Genomic DNA, 16167 nt, shown 5'->3' with positions numbered 1-16167 from the left:
TTCTACAAAGTCAGCTCTTGACATAGTTTCCCTGAAAATAGGAGGGCCGTACTTTTCACTCCACAAAAAGTCAACAGAATGGCTTTTACCGTAAATCCCTCTTGCGTACTGCATGGAAATGAAGGCCTCCAGCTTTTCCATTGGTAAAAGGAAGATGGGCTCATTTTTGGAAGCTCTCTTATAACAATTTCCAGCAATCGTAAGAGCTACTAGAAACTCTGTAGCGAACACTAGGATTGACACCTGGTCTCATCCGCACTAAGTTTGCAGGATTGGAACGCAATGTTCTTGCACACAACAAAGAGGTCCATGTCTCTCCATTTCTATCTGTATATTGAACCGAAGATGAGCTTCCACCATCACTGTGATGGTTTGAAGAACTGCCAGCATCATACAAATCCTCGTCACTTGAAGTGTCACTCTTACGTACTTGAAGAACTTCATCTGGCATATCTTCTGGATCATCAGACTCATCAATGTCAGAATCTTCATGAAGGATTGTTACGGCTTCCGCCGCTGTGTACCTACACCTAAATTTGTGTGATGACATCTTTATCTAAAAGTTATCTAAACTAATTGTAAATCTGTATATGAAAATATTGATTGATATCGTAAACTATTTTTTTGCCTGTTGCCTGCAATTTGTTGCCTACTGTACAGTTTGTAATCTAGCTCTGCTAATAGCGTATGAAACAACAAAAAACTATTACTGGATGTTTTTATTTTAATTATTCTTTTTATAATATGGAAAACGTATAAAGCTCTTAGTCTAACTGCTGTAACATACAATCCATACGTTGCGCAAAAACTGCCGTGTGCATTTCACAGTTAGTTTTCACTGCAATACAAAGCAATTTTGAACTGTGCAAACGTACACGGACAAAGTACGAGTATGACCTCATAAACTCAACGTAAAAGTTGTATTTAACAGAGACAAACAATCAAGTGAAAAGATAAAAAACCAGGGTAATCTCAGGTATATGATAGTTGGAAGTGCAATCGTGTGATGTAAAAAGATGTTGGAGTCTATTGTACCTCTAAAATCATCTTGGTGTCGATTTCGACACCTCGGCCGTTGAATGTATAACAAGTTGTAAAAAACTAATCGAAAATCAAATTTCGGTAAATATTACTTATCCATACTCTTTGAAGAAAGTTAGGAAGCTACTGAAGATTTTATCTCGCTGCAACTACATTTGCTAAAAAAAAACAACAAAATTCAAAAATTGTCGATTTCGACACCTCGGCCGTTCTAGTGTTAAAATGTTTGGTAATTTTTGAGTAAATGTAAAAGAATTAATTATGTAAAGTGTTACAATATACACTTGTTCAAATTTTACTTTGAATCATCTTATCACGAGTGTGTTAACTTTTCACAATTCAGAATAATTTCAGTTACTTATTTTCTATCAGCTAGCTAAAAACGATTTTAAAATTTGGCTCTTTGCAGACCATCCAAAAAAACATTTTCTATGTACCAGTTTTGTCTCAAACTTTAACTAATACAAGTGCTGAAGCGAAATCTGTGTATGGTGTATTTGATGGTAATATTTGGATTTCAATTATAGTCGCTCATCTTTAACAACTGGCTGTGTGACTTACATAAAGTGAAATAGTCACTTAGTTTAGGCGATTGCTTACGTCTGTGCGCGCACATAGATTAGTGCAGGTTGCGGAGTTTCACAACTGGTGGTCACGTGGGCGTCGAGCAGATGCCTCACTAGTGAGTAGTAGTGAAGGAAGACAAGGCAAAGGGGGCACAACTTTCTCGCGTTTTTGTGCGTGTACTTGTTGTGCAAAATGAAATGAAGAAAAAAGTGTTTTGAAATCAGCAATCTACATTTTTTATATATGAGCAGGAATCCATGGATTTTGAGGGTCACTATTAAGGGGCCACGAGCCATGAAAGGTTGAGAACCACTGGTTTAGTGCATTCACATGCTGCAAATAAATCCACAGCCCATTTCCTTATTTTTAACTGGTTTTAAAACATGTAAAAGGTATGATAGGTACTATTACGATTTAAATGAATATTTTGCATGTCTCACCTAGAATAGGATCACAAAATACGCTTTATACTCCCAACCTTTTTTGGTGTCGGGGCCGAATTTCAAACTTCAGAGTACGTATGGAGCCGCATGAAAACACTCAAGTAATTATAACGAAAATTTTAAAGCATGTACCAATGAATACAGCAACACTAACAAGAAAAATAACACAAATCAATTTAATGTCCAACTTGGCATTGGCTTTGAGCTTTAACAAGTTTGTCAAAGCGAGGCGCAATTGCAGAAGATGCAGTAGCTGCCTGAGGTGGTCATCAGTCAACCGATTGCGATATTTATTTTTGATTCTGATCATTTTGCTGAAAAGTGCTTCACATACATAAGTTGATCCGAATACAGAGCCGTATTTCTGGGCATTGGTTTTCAATTTGGGATACTTTCCCTCTGGAACTCGACTCCAAAATTCAAGTAGGTCTTCACTTTGAAATAATTGTTTGATCTCGATATCTGACTGCATATCTAGCAACTCCAATTGAAAATTATCAGGAGCAGTGGCCACATTAACTGCAACAGGATTTGCAAACGCGTTCATCATTGGCAAAAATAACTTACTGCTTATAATAGTAAATTAAAGGTATGATAGTGACATTGATTTACCCTTGTGGAACATGTTCGTTTGCTTGCATTTAGGAAAGCAGATGTTTTTTAAAAAATACCTTAAAACATGCCTAACGTTTGTTTGACATTAGAAATAAAATATATATACCAATAAAATTGGTATGTAGTATCATAAATAAGTTTAATAACAGGTTGCTATCTAACAGTGGCTTTACCCATTGTTAGTTACTTCTGCTCAGAAAGTAACAAAGTTTAATAAAGATTTACAAAGTAATAATTTAGTCCATTCTGGTTCATTTTGTGAAACACATTGATGATGTTTTGTAGGTTGAATTTACATTGAAAATATATTAGTCTGTATTTTTTTGCAGCTTATACTGTGACAGGAAAGCACCACATTGGTAAATAGGTAAAGGTATAAGTTAAAAAAAATTAAATGATACTCTAATACATTTGTTTTCAAGTTTTTGTTTCTACCGACCCTTTTCTGTGCCACCCAACGCATTCGCAGACCCCTGCTATTTTTAAATGTTGGCAAAGTTAGTTTTCAGAACTACAAGTTGTTGTCCAATTTTGACAAACAATGAAAACATCTAACACAGTATTAGGTCAAGTCAAGGACCAAAGATAGCTGAATAAACGAATGAAAACATTTTAAAAAAGCTTTTGGTGGTTATGTAGATTTTTAGCGCCAGAAGCATGTTTCAAATTTAAGGGTATTTTGAATGAAAATTGAGGTTGTGCCATCATAGAAAAAAACTCATGTTACATGCTCCATGATTGGCACTTGCAATGGAATTGGTGAATTTCAGATTTTCCTGCATAAGTAATAGCTGGTAACCACACTGAGCAGTTGCACTGTTTGTAGGAAAAAAATCTTCCTGTGGTCTTCTAAAAATGCTTCACGGATCCTCGGTTGAGAACTACTTCTCCAGGTCTAAGCAAAGTGTGAAGTATCAGGATATTATACAAGGTACATTCAAAAATCCTGTCCAACAGCGCGATTTCCATGTTGTTCAGCAAACATAACAAGCTTTTAGTTTTGTGCAGCAGGATTCAATACTTGCTTTGATTACCTGATGTAATGTAAACTTGTAGAAGCAGTAAATGAAACTCAGGTTATTCCATGTGACAACACCCAAAACAATATTTTGGAACCTTGTACCTAGCACATCTCACTTTCTGCTGTAAAGGTGTTAAAACGTGGCTAATGTTACCAAATGAAGGAATCCCAGGTTTCAGGTCAATATCTGAAATGGTTTACCCATGGCAGCCATTTGAATTTCAAGCATAACGCTGACTTTGTTGTACTATTTTCCGGCTTAATCGTCATTGAATTCGCCTTGACCTACATTGCGGACTTAGAAATAATTGCAACAAAATATCCGTAATGGTACCTTGTAAAGAAGTGAAATTCATATTCAAAAACTTTCATGGTCAAAGGTTTTGTTTCATGAAAAGAAAGAAGACAGGTGGATGTTTATCTGATAAATCCCGTTAAGGTCATAAAGATCAAGCGTTACCAGATGCAAAACCCATACATTTTTCAAACGAAAATGAAAAAGTGGAGAGACAAATTGAAAGTTAGGGATATCCCCATTGTGGGAGCGTAAGATTGGCTCAACATTACCATTATTGTGTAATTATGTAATGCATTATTATGATACGTATTGTGAAGTGACCTGGACTGCCTTTCCAACTTTTGCCAAGAAAAATATTATGCCTACTTCTATTTAAAATGTAAATGTGAAACGCTCTTCACTAAGATGATGCTATGAAAGACGATTTACCGACACATCCGAGAACATGGCAATTGCCAACTTACTGTGCAAAAAGGTTAGAAATAAACAATTCTATTGTTTCATTTTCATTGGGTTAATTAGGGCCATACATACAAATGGTAAACAAACATTTGAATTTATCAAATAGTTTACATCTTTGGAGCAATTTTTAAGAACAGCAATTTTGCATTAGTATCCTGCTAAACTAGTTGCCCATCATTAACAACGGATTGAGTGACATTACGTTGAATATGATGTGTCCTACGCTTTTCAATTGATATGTCAAACTAGTACCAAGAGTCAAAACAGTAGAAAATATTTTGTTAATCAGAAGTTTAATCTTCGTTTAGTTTTATCAATCTGAAGTCGATACTACAACCATATAAAAAAATTTATTGATGTTGTTTAAAAGCTTTTAACAAATTTCACCAAAACTATTTTCATAATGTTTTCAACATCATCCCTTGTGACGCTTTATTTCTCAAAGGGTGAACGAATTGATATATTTACGCATTGTTATTCATTTCAAATTTAAATTGGTTAAAATAAACATTTCGAAGTTTATTTACAGAAATGGAGATTGCTTATACCACGCGGGAGTTCAATCCATTCTTCGGACTCAAACACTTTTGCAGTTTACATCTCAGTTTATCTTGTTTCACACTTTGGACTTTCTTGTCTGTCCCATATTACATTCTTTGCTTTTGCAGCTCTTATCTCTTTATTATCTTGTGTTATCGCATCTCTCTTGATTGTTCTGCACTACTGTCTCTTTTTTCCCCGTTTTATTTTGCGCCTTTTTTCGTCTCTTATCATAAGGTTGCCTTTGCATTTCAATGCACTAATTTTCTTCAATCAGATTTGTGCACAACCCCCTCAATGACAATGCAGGTGGTTTCAAAAACCATTTTCTGTTGCAACTAGGGCGAAAAATCAAGATTGATTGCAAAAAAATAATAGATTTTTAATTTATAAGAAGTTCACCAGTTAAAGTCAAAACCAGGAAGCCAACCCTTTTTCTGCCCCTATAATGCACAACTGGGGGACTTGCTTTTGCAATTTGTTTGAAAAAGCTTTTCCATTTAACATAAACCAGTTTGAACATCATATGTGACCAATCTTCTTTTCAAGTGGTCTTTATTTAAAACTTATATTTTAAGTTTCGGATTATGACCGAATTGATTATGCATTATAAAGCTAAAATTTATGTTGTATTTCATCTAGAGAGCACAAGTTGGAGGAATGGTCGAATCTGATAGATCAACTTCGCACAAGTTTTTTCCAATATTCTTTATCCAGCAGACTTGTTTTTATTATGTCTTTTCTTCTACCGGATCAAATTAAAGCAGAAAAGTAAATGATTGTTATGTTTAAAGCCATCTACATCTATTTGTTTTACATGTTAATTATCCCAACGCATGATCCTAATTGCTAACTGGTAAGCAATGGTTCAGTATAAGCCACTGTTTCCAAAATATATTTAAATGTGACTCCCTTTTGAAACCTTGGAAACTCTCACAGTTTTAAGTATTTTCAAGGCTCAAGTGAGCTCAGCCGAAACATAAGATTTGCAACATAATCTTTTAATCACATTCTATTCTGTTTTGTTTTAAAAACACCAAAATTTACTTAATTCACATTACCGGTAACCATCTTTCTTATTGACATTGCAAAAACAAAAGTTGGTAAGCAGTCTAGAAAGTTACACATTTTTTTACTGAAAAAGGTACACAACAGTACTGTCCTCTATTAAAATAAGCTTTTTGATTTCAACATAAATTGCACAGAGATTTTTGCATGCTTATTGTTATGTGTTTTGAAACAATGCGACAAATTTATCGCAGTTGCAAAATTATATTAACACAGAGATTAATAAAAACAGAAAATGCAGAGCAGGTCTGTTGCCCAAACAGAATTTGAGCAGGTCTTAAACCCGCAACTTGATGAAGTGTGTTCCTAGTCTCCAGAAGACGTAAATATTTAACATAGTGGTCATGGGTATGGGTAATTGGCTTTAATGCTTTGAATCAACTTTGCCATTTGTTTGTCAGTGACTTAGTTGGTGTTGGTAAGGAAGTGCTATGTGTGATTCGTCACTTTTTCACAAAGATTTCAAACTCTCTTGAAGCATATTGAGATCTATTATCTGAAGTTATGCTGTTGGGGATCCCATATCTTGCAAAATGAAGTTATAGGCAAGTGATTACTTGTTCTGATTGATGTACTTGTCATCATGTCAACTTAAATAAAATTGGAGAAATAGCCTACTGTGAAAAAGTAAGTTGTGGTCATGTTCACGTAGATATATGCTGACATGACCTATGACTTTTCCCAAAAGCTTTTGCAATTGCTTTTTTGTTTCGTTTTGTAGACTCTTTAGAATCCAAATTGTCTCTTTAGATTGACTCCATCTTGAAGGCTGAAGGTTTCACCAATACAGAAGCAGAGTTTAATTTCACTTTAAAATTTTGCTTTATTTGTTAGCTATCCATTTCTCATCACTATCTGCGATTGTTTGGATTCTTCATAATTTATGCTCATGGCTAATTGTTCATCTGGTTATTTGGTCGTCCGAGATTTCTTCTAATACATCCATACTCAAGATAAGGCAACTCTCTGAATCTGTAGATACTGAGCCTGTGCGACTTAAAGTGTCAGCTATATTTAGAGAAATATCAGGCATATACTTGAAAGCAAAGCTGGACACAACAACACACTCAATTTTAGGCACACCTTTTTTGGAGCGATCTCGCAAGTAACACTCTTTTTTCAAGTTAGGAGCGGAACCATGAGCTCACTCTTTTCTAAGGTTTACCCGCTCAGTCCTCTTTTTTGTATGAAATGGATAAAAGTGGTGATTTTTTATGAAAATTTAATACTCTTGAGGTAGCATTTTTTGTTCTTGACTTATGTGTTGGTATCTGCAGCTGAAACTTTTTTTCTTGACTTAAGTTTGCTTTCAAACAAGCTTTTATTTGCGCGGAGAGTAGTGTGGCGATCAAGGTTGCACTAAGTATCCGATCTCGAATTTATGAAAAAGAATTTTATTCGTTTTTTGCAATATTTTACTTTAGCATACTTAATGTTTTCGTTTTTCCTGGTGACCTTGTGAAGTACACATGTCGATTAGCACATGCTAAAGTGAGGATGGTCTTTATGTGTATTTCTATTCAGTTTTCAACACACACCTGAAATAGAAGTTTTTCTGGTGTTCTGATTTTGAGTGCTTACTTGGAAAAAAAGTCAGTCTTCTTAAAGAGTCGCAACCAGTGCTGTAACCAAGTTGTTTTTTAGGACTCTAGTCAAGTCATGCCATTGGCTATACCTTTAACTGATCGCAATGAAATCAAATGTCTGCAATTCAATTGGTCAATAAATTAACAACTTAAGATTTAATGACTTGGTCAACTTACTTTCTGAGACTCGAGTCAAGTCATTTCAAGCATTGACTCGAATCAAGTCATTTAAAATCATTTAAAAATGTGACTCGAGCATTACAACACTGGTAAGAATATGCTGTTAATAAATTTTCAATTCATGTTATGTGTCGTAACCAAAATCCTTATGTGCCTTGAAAACAAAGAATACTAAATTACTGAATGTTTGGTTTTTAATTTTGTTTGATTACAGTTAATTCAGGTTTATTTGTTTTCATTCAGCTTTACCTGTTAAAAACAGTTGGATACATACTGTGTAAATTCACACGTTTTTAAGAAATTGATGGTAACCACGCAAGCGGCAACGTCACTTTAAACATCTTTGGCCTACTCTATTTTCTATACACACAACCTGAATTGTAAATACTGTTTTTATGCACTCATCAACAACATGCGCACCAATGAGTAGCCATAATGTGATAGTAAAGCTATATGAAAAAACCTATTTAAATGATTTTCAGATACTACCGTAAGTTGGTGTTTAAGCATATATATTAATTCCCAAATTTCACTTTATGTTTAAAGAAAGCAATTAAATTATTAATATTTTGTGACACTGCTATGAAATACCTCAACCCGCTTCTAAGCATGTTATCCTAAGTCATTTACACAGGTCGAGTTGTTGTGACCAAACAGATGCCTAAACTTATTTTTCTTTTTTGATTTTCGAAATGAGAAGTAAGCACATTCACAATTAAGTGAGTTGACACCCTGTGAAAAGGGTTAATAACATTACCGCAAACGGTAAGAGGTATTTTGAATGGTAAAAGACCTTGAAAAATTGAATGTATGCTCTGTTTCAACAGTTTTCGTGCAAAACTGAGAATTACCCATAATTAGCTAACGATGATGTAAATGTCTCCCCAAATGTCAAAATCTGGCACCACCACTTGCAACAGTATATGCATTTTATATGTTATTTAAACAACAATAATAATAATAATTCCACCTATTTTGAATTTGCAGACATCGTTTACACGAAAACTGGCATCGTTCTTCATTGATCCAGTCATTGGTTGAGTTTATACTTAGTGATCAACAAGCATTTGACAAATCGCAATCAGCATTATCGGTTTACCTAAGAAGATGTTCAGACCAAGATGATTATGATCATGTTACAGCTTTACACAGGTTAATCACTTTTATTGAAAACAGTTTTAGTATTTTAGTTACCCGAACAAAAAACTTGTACAATAGTTTAATATCAGATATACCAGCATAGAAACCCAATCCAATTTTCTTGCTCAAAGTTTTCAATGGCTAAAAGCAAAGGATACATATTGTAGACCTAAAGTACGCAACAAAAACATTTATATTTTTCTACTCTAATGAGTAATGACAAATTATATTTTCTTGAAAATCTTTGGCAAAAGTTATAATTTGAATGCTTTTAGAAGACATTCTGTTTCTATTACCATTTTTAATTGATTAAAAGACGCCTTTCATTAGAATTGTTTTTAAAAATCACCATCGTAAAAGGTTTGCAGCATACAACTTGGAAGTGTGAAAACATTTTCTTATCAACAAAGGATACTTGAAGGAGTAAGAGGAACTGCCGGTTTGTACATATAGTTCATAACTATTATTTAACATGAGCAGCACAGAACCTTTAATGCATACGGTATTGGTCAAATAAATTTGTTATGGCAGAAAGGTAAAACTTGCTTTTGATTGAGCCTATCCAAACCGGTTGCGCGACATTACTATTTCAACTATTTGTTGCCGACACTGCACACACATTTTCAATAGTTAATTACTCGAAAACTATAGGTCGTAAACTGATCAGATTTTTACAGGTTAGTAGCAAAAACATGTGACTTCCTGTATACATCATAATTGTAACACTAAAGAAAGTGATTTAGTGTAAATTAAGTATTTTTAAAAGGGATACGGAACTAGAAGTTTTTCTTCTTACTCTGCGCCCTGCTGTGGGAAAACCAGCTGACCGCGAGAAGAGAACACAAGAGACCAGTTAGTGGAGTTAGTAGTGCCTGAATGAGTAAAAGAAAACGATACGCTTCAATGTGGAGTAAGAGCAAAATTATGAAAACATGACAATATTTAATAAATTACAATATCAAAGACAGATAGCTGAACAATTTTTTAGGAAAAGTCACAACATTTCATGTATGCCACGTTTTGCTGTGACTGTGTGCAGGAGTAGCCACACCTACTGTAAATAGGGTTAAAAGCCTCTTCCAAGGATGAGGTTTTTGTTATAGTGAACACTTTCTTTACATTATACAGTCGAATCCTGTTAATTGCATAGTCAATTATCCATGCCTTTTTATGCGATTAAACGAATTATGCAAAAGTGCAAATTCCACTAGATGTCTTACTTGACGTGCGAAGCTGGTCACCTATACTGTTCTAAACGAACAAATGTGGCCATGTCCGCCCCTTCAAACTGTAGTCGTCGGCAAATTGTATTAAGAGCATACAGAACTTCTTTATTTTTTGGTATAGTCGCAGCGATTGCGTCAGCAGAGCTTTCTACGTTGATGTCGTCTTTTTCAACTTGTTTGTTTCTTAAAATTTCTTCACATATTACGGCATCATCTTATCGCAACGCTTATATAAAACTAAAACAGTGCGAATCCTAAAGTCTGCGTATTGACAGCCACATGTTAATGCCTGAATTCGGCGTTGTCTGTTTGATTGTTTTGTAACAAAGTGCAGTACAAGTCCCAAAGCTTACGCATTGCGTGTTCGCTCCCGGTGCATGTTGTTTTCAATTTTATCTTTTAAAAACTTTTAAATAATCGAATAAATCAACTTCAATTTTATTCAATTAAGCGTGTTATGCAATAAACCGAAGTATTATCAAAATGTTTACAAATGATAAACTATGGTTTGGGATTTGTGCTCTATGCGATAAAACGGGTTATGCGATTATCCAGAATGCAATTAACTGTATTCGACTGTACCAATCGTATAATGTTTCATACTTTTAATTTGAGAAGAAGACTGCTTTAGACTCAATATTTGAGTTATGTTTGTTACAAAGAAAGCAAGATGCAACATAATTTAATGGGATTCAGAATTATACACATTTGATGAACAAAATCTAAAATCGGTATACAAGCTATGAAATATGCAAATATTTTTGAATTACAATCCTGCTTATACAGTCAAATCCGCTTAATTTGGACACTTTGGTTCCGCTCACTTTTGGCCGAATTAAGCGGAGAAACGGCTTTGTCCGAATTAAGCGGAAAATCAATTGTTCGTTTCATGGTAATGCGTAAAGGCAAAAAACGCATTTAAAATACTGTACTGTTGCGTAATAAATGAATTGCAGCTGCGCTATACTGCAGTAACTGGCACTGATTGCATAAAACATCTTCGTTTACTTTAGTGAGCAATTTCACTTTTTGTGCTAAACTTTTCTGTACAATTTTGTCCTACAAGATGGACGCGATTGTACCGAAGTAAAAGCGACTATGAAGCTGGCACGGCCTTATATGAGTTCATTGTCGATTGTTACTGCATGGATCGTCATTGTTTCACCATAATCGCTCATAATGCAATTGCATCTTGTCTTAAAACGAACGAAGTACTGTTTATTGTGTCATAACCTAACGATGGAATTGCGAACATGTGTCCGAATTAAGCGGAGAATTGTCCGAATTAACAGGAGTTTTTTACGTTCAATTTTTACTTTTGTTCCGTTCCCGAGCATTTTGGCCGAATAAAGCGGTTGTCCGGGTTATCCGGTGTCCGAATTAAGCGGATTCGACTGTATAACTAAATACAATAGAAAAATGCTTTTAAAGATATTTACTGATGTCCCATTTCCATGACTAATTAATAAATAAAAATTGTTTTCAATTTCACACAACGCTATACATCTAAGCTTTTCAACATGTTCCCTTTGGGCAATTCAAAATTTGAGAGATTTTTAAGGGAAAACTTTGGAGCTCATAAGTGGGGTCAGAAAGTTAAAATTTTCAAAAGTTTTTGGCAAATTTAGTTTTAGCTGATACAAAATGGGATTAGTTCATTTAACTTGAACTTTTTAAAAATGACTTAAGTATGAAGAACCCTAATGTTACACGCATGGAGTATGTGACGACCTCCATGTTAGCTCGGCAGTTCTGACATTCATTCTACATGAAGTGACCTGTGGGACTCACATAAAATACACCAGCTTAACAAATGCTACGTGGTGTCATTTTCCAAGCTTCACAGGACAAACTTCTTTACTGTTCTGGACGACTACTGGTGGATACCACTAGATCAAGAAAGCTCCAAGCTAACAAACTTCAACACCCCAATTGACAAACGAATTTTTAAGAATGCCATTCTGGTTATGCTCTTCTCTGTATAAAACCTCAGAATGACTCTCCACATTATAGGAAAGGATTGGATGAAACTCGACCTCGATAGGATACCTACCCTCTTTTCATAGTTTACATGAACTAGTTAGACAGGTAGCGCCTTGGTGAAGAATGGTTAAAAGCAGTAGGATCAGCCATTTGCTGGTTCAAATTACCTGGTTTTCCTGGAATCTTCCAAATTTGATCATCAAAATATACTCAATCGTTTTGCAACTGAAAATACAGATCAAGAAAATTCTGCCTCTTACGAAACTTCGCTAACTGTTCACTGAAAGTTTGTGGAGAAACACTGAAGAAGGTAAAGAAGTTGAATAAGTTGGTAGTGCAGGTCATGAGTGATGAAACACAGAACTGCGATAGTTATATACGTGGCCCACCTGGTAATAGATTAACTCATAGTACTAGCTTTCTGTTTCTGTACAGTGGAATCTTTCTGGGATTTACTTGCAACACAATATAATATATAGTAATTACTGATCCATACTGTTGGTAATATTTTCTGTTGCCTTGTGTACCACTCCTTTAATCACACAACCTAAATTCCTTTTCAAAGATAATCACATCCCTGACCAAGTGGTAGTGATCATTCTACAGGACTACTTGGTGTGGATGGGTCGTTTAATAAATAAATCTTAGAATTACTAATAACCGTTAAGACTTCTTGTTTATTAGCTTCTGTTACCAAGACATTGAACTGGACACACGAATTGGAAAAGTAGGTGCAGTCATGCGTGAACTTCTCCAAGTACAGTTGTCAAGTTTTCACAAAGCAAGAACTTTCTAAGACTGCAAAGCTCTCAATTTTTGAGTCAATTTTTTTTCCAATTCTCATCTATAATCTTGAATCATGGATTATAATTAAAATACTGCACTAAATGTTAAGCCACTACAGCTTTGAATTCAAATGTCCCATCTACAATGGTTTGGTTATGTCATGAGGATGTGTCGGGAAAGTCGTGCAAATCAAGTTATATGCTTGCCACGCTATTTGGTAGAAAACCAACCGCTCGACCAAAAACCAGATGGTAAAATTACATTATTGACCTGGCCTGGCTACGACTAAATATCCCATCAACCAAGCTGGCAAATGTGGTAAAACAGTGTGAAGTGTCAGACCATCCCAAGAGATCAAATGGTTTCAACGAGTTAAAGAGAGTGAAAATTAACATAGAAAGAATATTATGTTGTGATGTTAAAATGTTTTATTGATAGCAATTAGTCATACTTTCCTGAAGAAATCATGCCGTGTAGCCTACAACAAATAGGCTAACTCTTCAGCTCTTCAGTGAAAAAACTGCGGTGGTTATGGCTCATGTAGTATTACACGCAGGGTTTAGTTAATCTAAGATTTGGTTTAAGTCAGCCACTGAGAAATTTTAAGAGACCGCAACTTATGTAGTTTAATTGTTAATTTTCTGCTGTAGTTGTAGAATTCTAAATTTTAAAAGACTGTTGTAGAAAACTAAGACACCATTTCAGTTTATAATACTGTAACACCTATAAAAACACTGATCCATGGATAAATTTGTTTGCCCAAAAAGTAGTGTTGGATTGGTTACTGAAAGTGCATATTTCTGGTTATCTTGCTCCCCAGGGCCTGGTCAAGGTGTGTTTTTTAAATTTCAAAAAATATTACATCATGTATCGTGCATCATTTTATATGTTCTATGCTGGAATTATAAAAGTGGTAGACCCTCTGGCAACGCCCTTAGAAACACAAGTGTGTGCATTTTAAGGTAAACTTAGTTTTTAAGGTTAGGTTCATTCTCACTACAAGGCATGACTCTGAATGAATTGTATAGCTTGTCAAATTAGTTCTGGTTATTAAGAATATGGTTATTGAATGTTTTTAAATGTAGTGACTTACATCTAATGTTTGCAGAAAATTGAGAAACAGAATGACTCTGTATGGAAGGAACTTGCATTCTGCTTTGTGGCGTTCCGCCTGCAATTCCTCAAACAGTGCAAATGCTTATTATTTGTTTAAGATGTATCGTGCTTGCTTTAAACATGGTATATTACATATGAAGGATTATCTGTCAATGAATGCCAAATTTCTCGGAATAAATGCCTTCAGGTTTGATTAGCAAATTACTAATGTCATAATTCATGTTTTTTCTACTCTTAGTTGTCCTAGTTGGTAGTTGATCAACTGAGTGACACATTGGTAAGTACTGTTCAAACTACAGTAATGGGTTAGGGTTAATTATGTCACTTGAATGAATAATTTATGTCATAATTATGTCACTCAAACACTGTCACTCAGATGATATACACTAGGGTTATGACTAGAAATTTTTTTTTTGCCTGTAGCAGGAATCAATGAACATTTTGGTATAAATTTAGAAAATTATAATTATTTCGTTCAAATCGTAAAAAACATCCCGCACAAACTGACTTTAATTTTTGACATTGGTCCAAATGTAAAAAAAAATTTACAATTCAAAACTTCATTTTTGATACAAATTTAATGTTCAAATATTTGTCCTTTTTGCACTTCTGGTAAAGTTCTTCCATCAATTTGACTCCCCTTTCTGCAATTATGTTAGTGCGTGACCGTGGGTCATCTACAACGGACTTAACCAAATTCCAATGGGTTTTAAGGCACTTTAAGGCTCCAGGACATTCGAGCTCAATGATAGCATCAAATAATCTTTGGTATATTCCATCTTTAAACCTTTTGTTAGAAAACGAGGCTTCCTGCCACAGATTTGCAATGAATGAGCATGATATCTCCAGAGTTAATCTCCATCTAGGGATGAGGAAGTAGGCAATCATAGCATAAATGGCTCTTGAATTCCATCTAGCATTGTGTAGAGATGGAAATTTATGCCATTTGATTAGTGGAAATCTACCATTTTCTTTAAAGAAGCGGAATGCTCTGCACAACTCAAAGAGAAACTTAAAATCATCCCTCCATCCTGGGTTTTCAACAATTTCCATCTCAATTTCTGGCTTGTAGGATTGCTGCAAGTTTTCGTAGTGTTTCACCACATCATCTGAAAATTTGTAGTTGAGAGTTGGTTTTGTTGAAGACGTTGGATTGAAGAACTATAATACATGCTTTAAGACTCTATCAAGAATATGATGTTGGCAACCAATATACTGTGGTTTATCAAAACCCTTGCTGATCCTTGCATTTGCAGTTTCACAACAACGCCATTCAGCCGTCCAGTGTTAACAGATGTTGTGTCACATATGATCATTTTCAAATTTTTCCATGCATCATATTCATCTAGTAGGTTTTCTAGGCTGCTGAAAATATCTTGAGCTGTTCCACTTTCGAATTTTAGAACACCCAGTTTGATTTATCTTGATGGACTTTTCTTGCATACTACCTGATATTCATGTTTGCCAATCTTTTTTCCATAAAAGTGTAAACAGAAATTATTCTCCTCTTTCATAATTGATTTTAATTTTAGCTTTGCTTTGTTGTCATCTCTTATAACTACTCACACAATTTACCAAAAAAAAATTTCAAATCTTCGCAATTAAAATTATGTCAGGAAAATTCAAATTAGTCGATATATATATATATATATATATTACATTGAAAACTGGAAAAATTTGGTGCGGGAGATTTTTGTTTAAACAGTCTTAACTTTTGTGAGTTTTCAAATCAGGACATAAAAGTTCATTATTTGTAACTACAGGACACACAAAATTTAAAATTTTTTTTTTAAGTCATAACCCTAATATACACCCGTCCTGGTTAATGTAGTGTACATCCATTATTCAATTTTGGGTAGTAGCATGCTGCTTTTTAGTAATTGTTATGGAAACAATTTTACTTTTTCAAATTAGTAGGGGGACTTGGGGCATGCTAATTTATTTTGGTTGGTCTTGTTGCCGTTTCTCATGCCTAGAAAGCCGTGAAATCAAATGCATAGTTGTCTTAAACAGCACCAAGCATGTACTAAGTAAAAACTCAAGTTTTGTTTTGTGATTGACAGAATTTGTTCGATGCCTGGTAGGTATTTATGCA

General features: G+C 34.6%; 1 protein-coding gene across 4 annotated transcripts in view; it reads left to right on the top strand.

The window, feature by feature from the left end:
• The window catches only part of LOC143461750 (mitochondrial ribonuclease P catalytic subunit-like), a 47372-nt gene that overhangs the window by 3110 nt on the left and 28095 nt on the right, over nt 1-16167 (top strand). For 3 of the 4 annotated variants that reach the window (XM_076959603.1, XM_076959600.1, XM_076959602.1), the window contains 3 exons: nt 5630-5758; nt 8809-8973; nt 14065-14259. In XM_076959603.1, the coding sequence (XP_076815718.1) occupies nt 5630-5758; nt 8809-8973; nt 14065-14259 (489 nt within the window). Of the gene's footprint in view, nt 1-3492; nt 3598-5629; nt 5759-8808; nt 8974-14064; nt 14260-16167 lie in introns of all 4 variants that reach the window. The other variant, XM_076959604.1, reaches the window with a different exon arrangement.

This window comes from Clavelina lepadiformis, chromosome 6 (assembly GCF_947623445.1).
Source record: "Clavelina lepadiformis chromosome 6, kaClaLepa1.1, whole genome shotgun sequence".
In the NCBI taxonomy this organism is placed as follows: Eukaryota; Metazoa; Chordata; class Ascidiacea; order Aplousobranchia; family Clavelinidae; genus Clavelina; species Clavelina lepadiformis.
The sequence above is the reverse complement of the archived record's forward strand: the minus strand, read 5'-3'. Positions and strand labels throughout refer to the sequence as shown.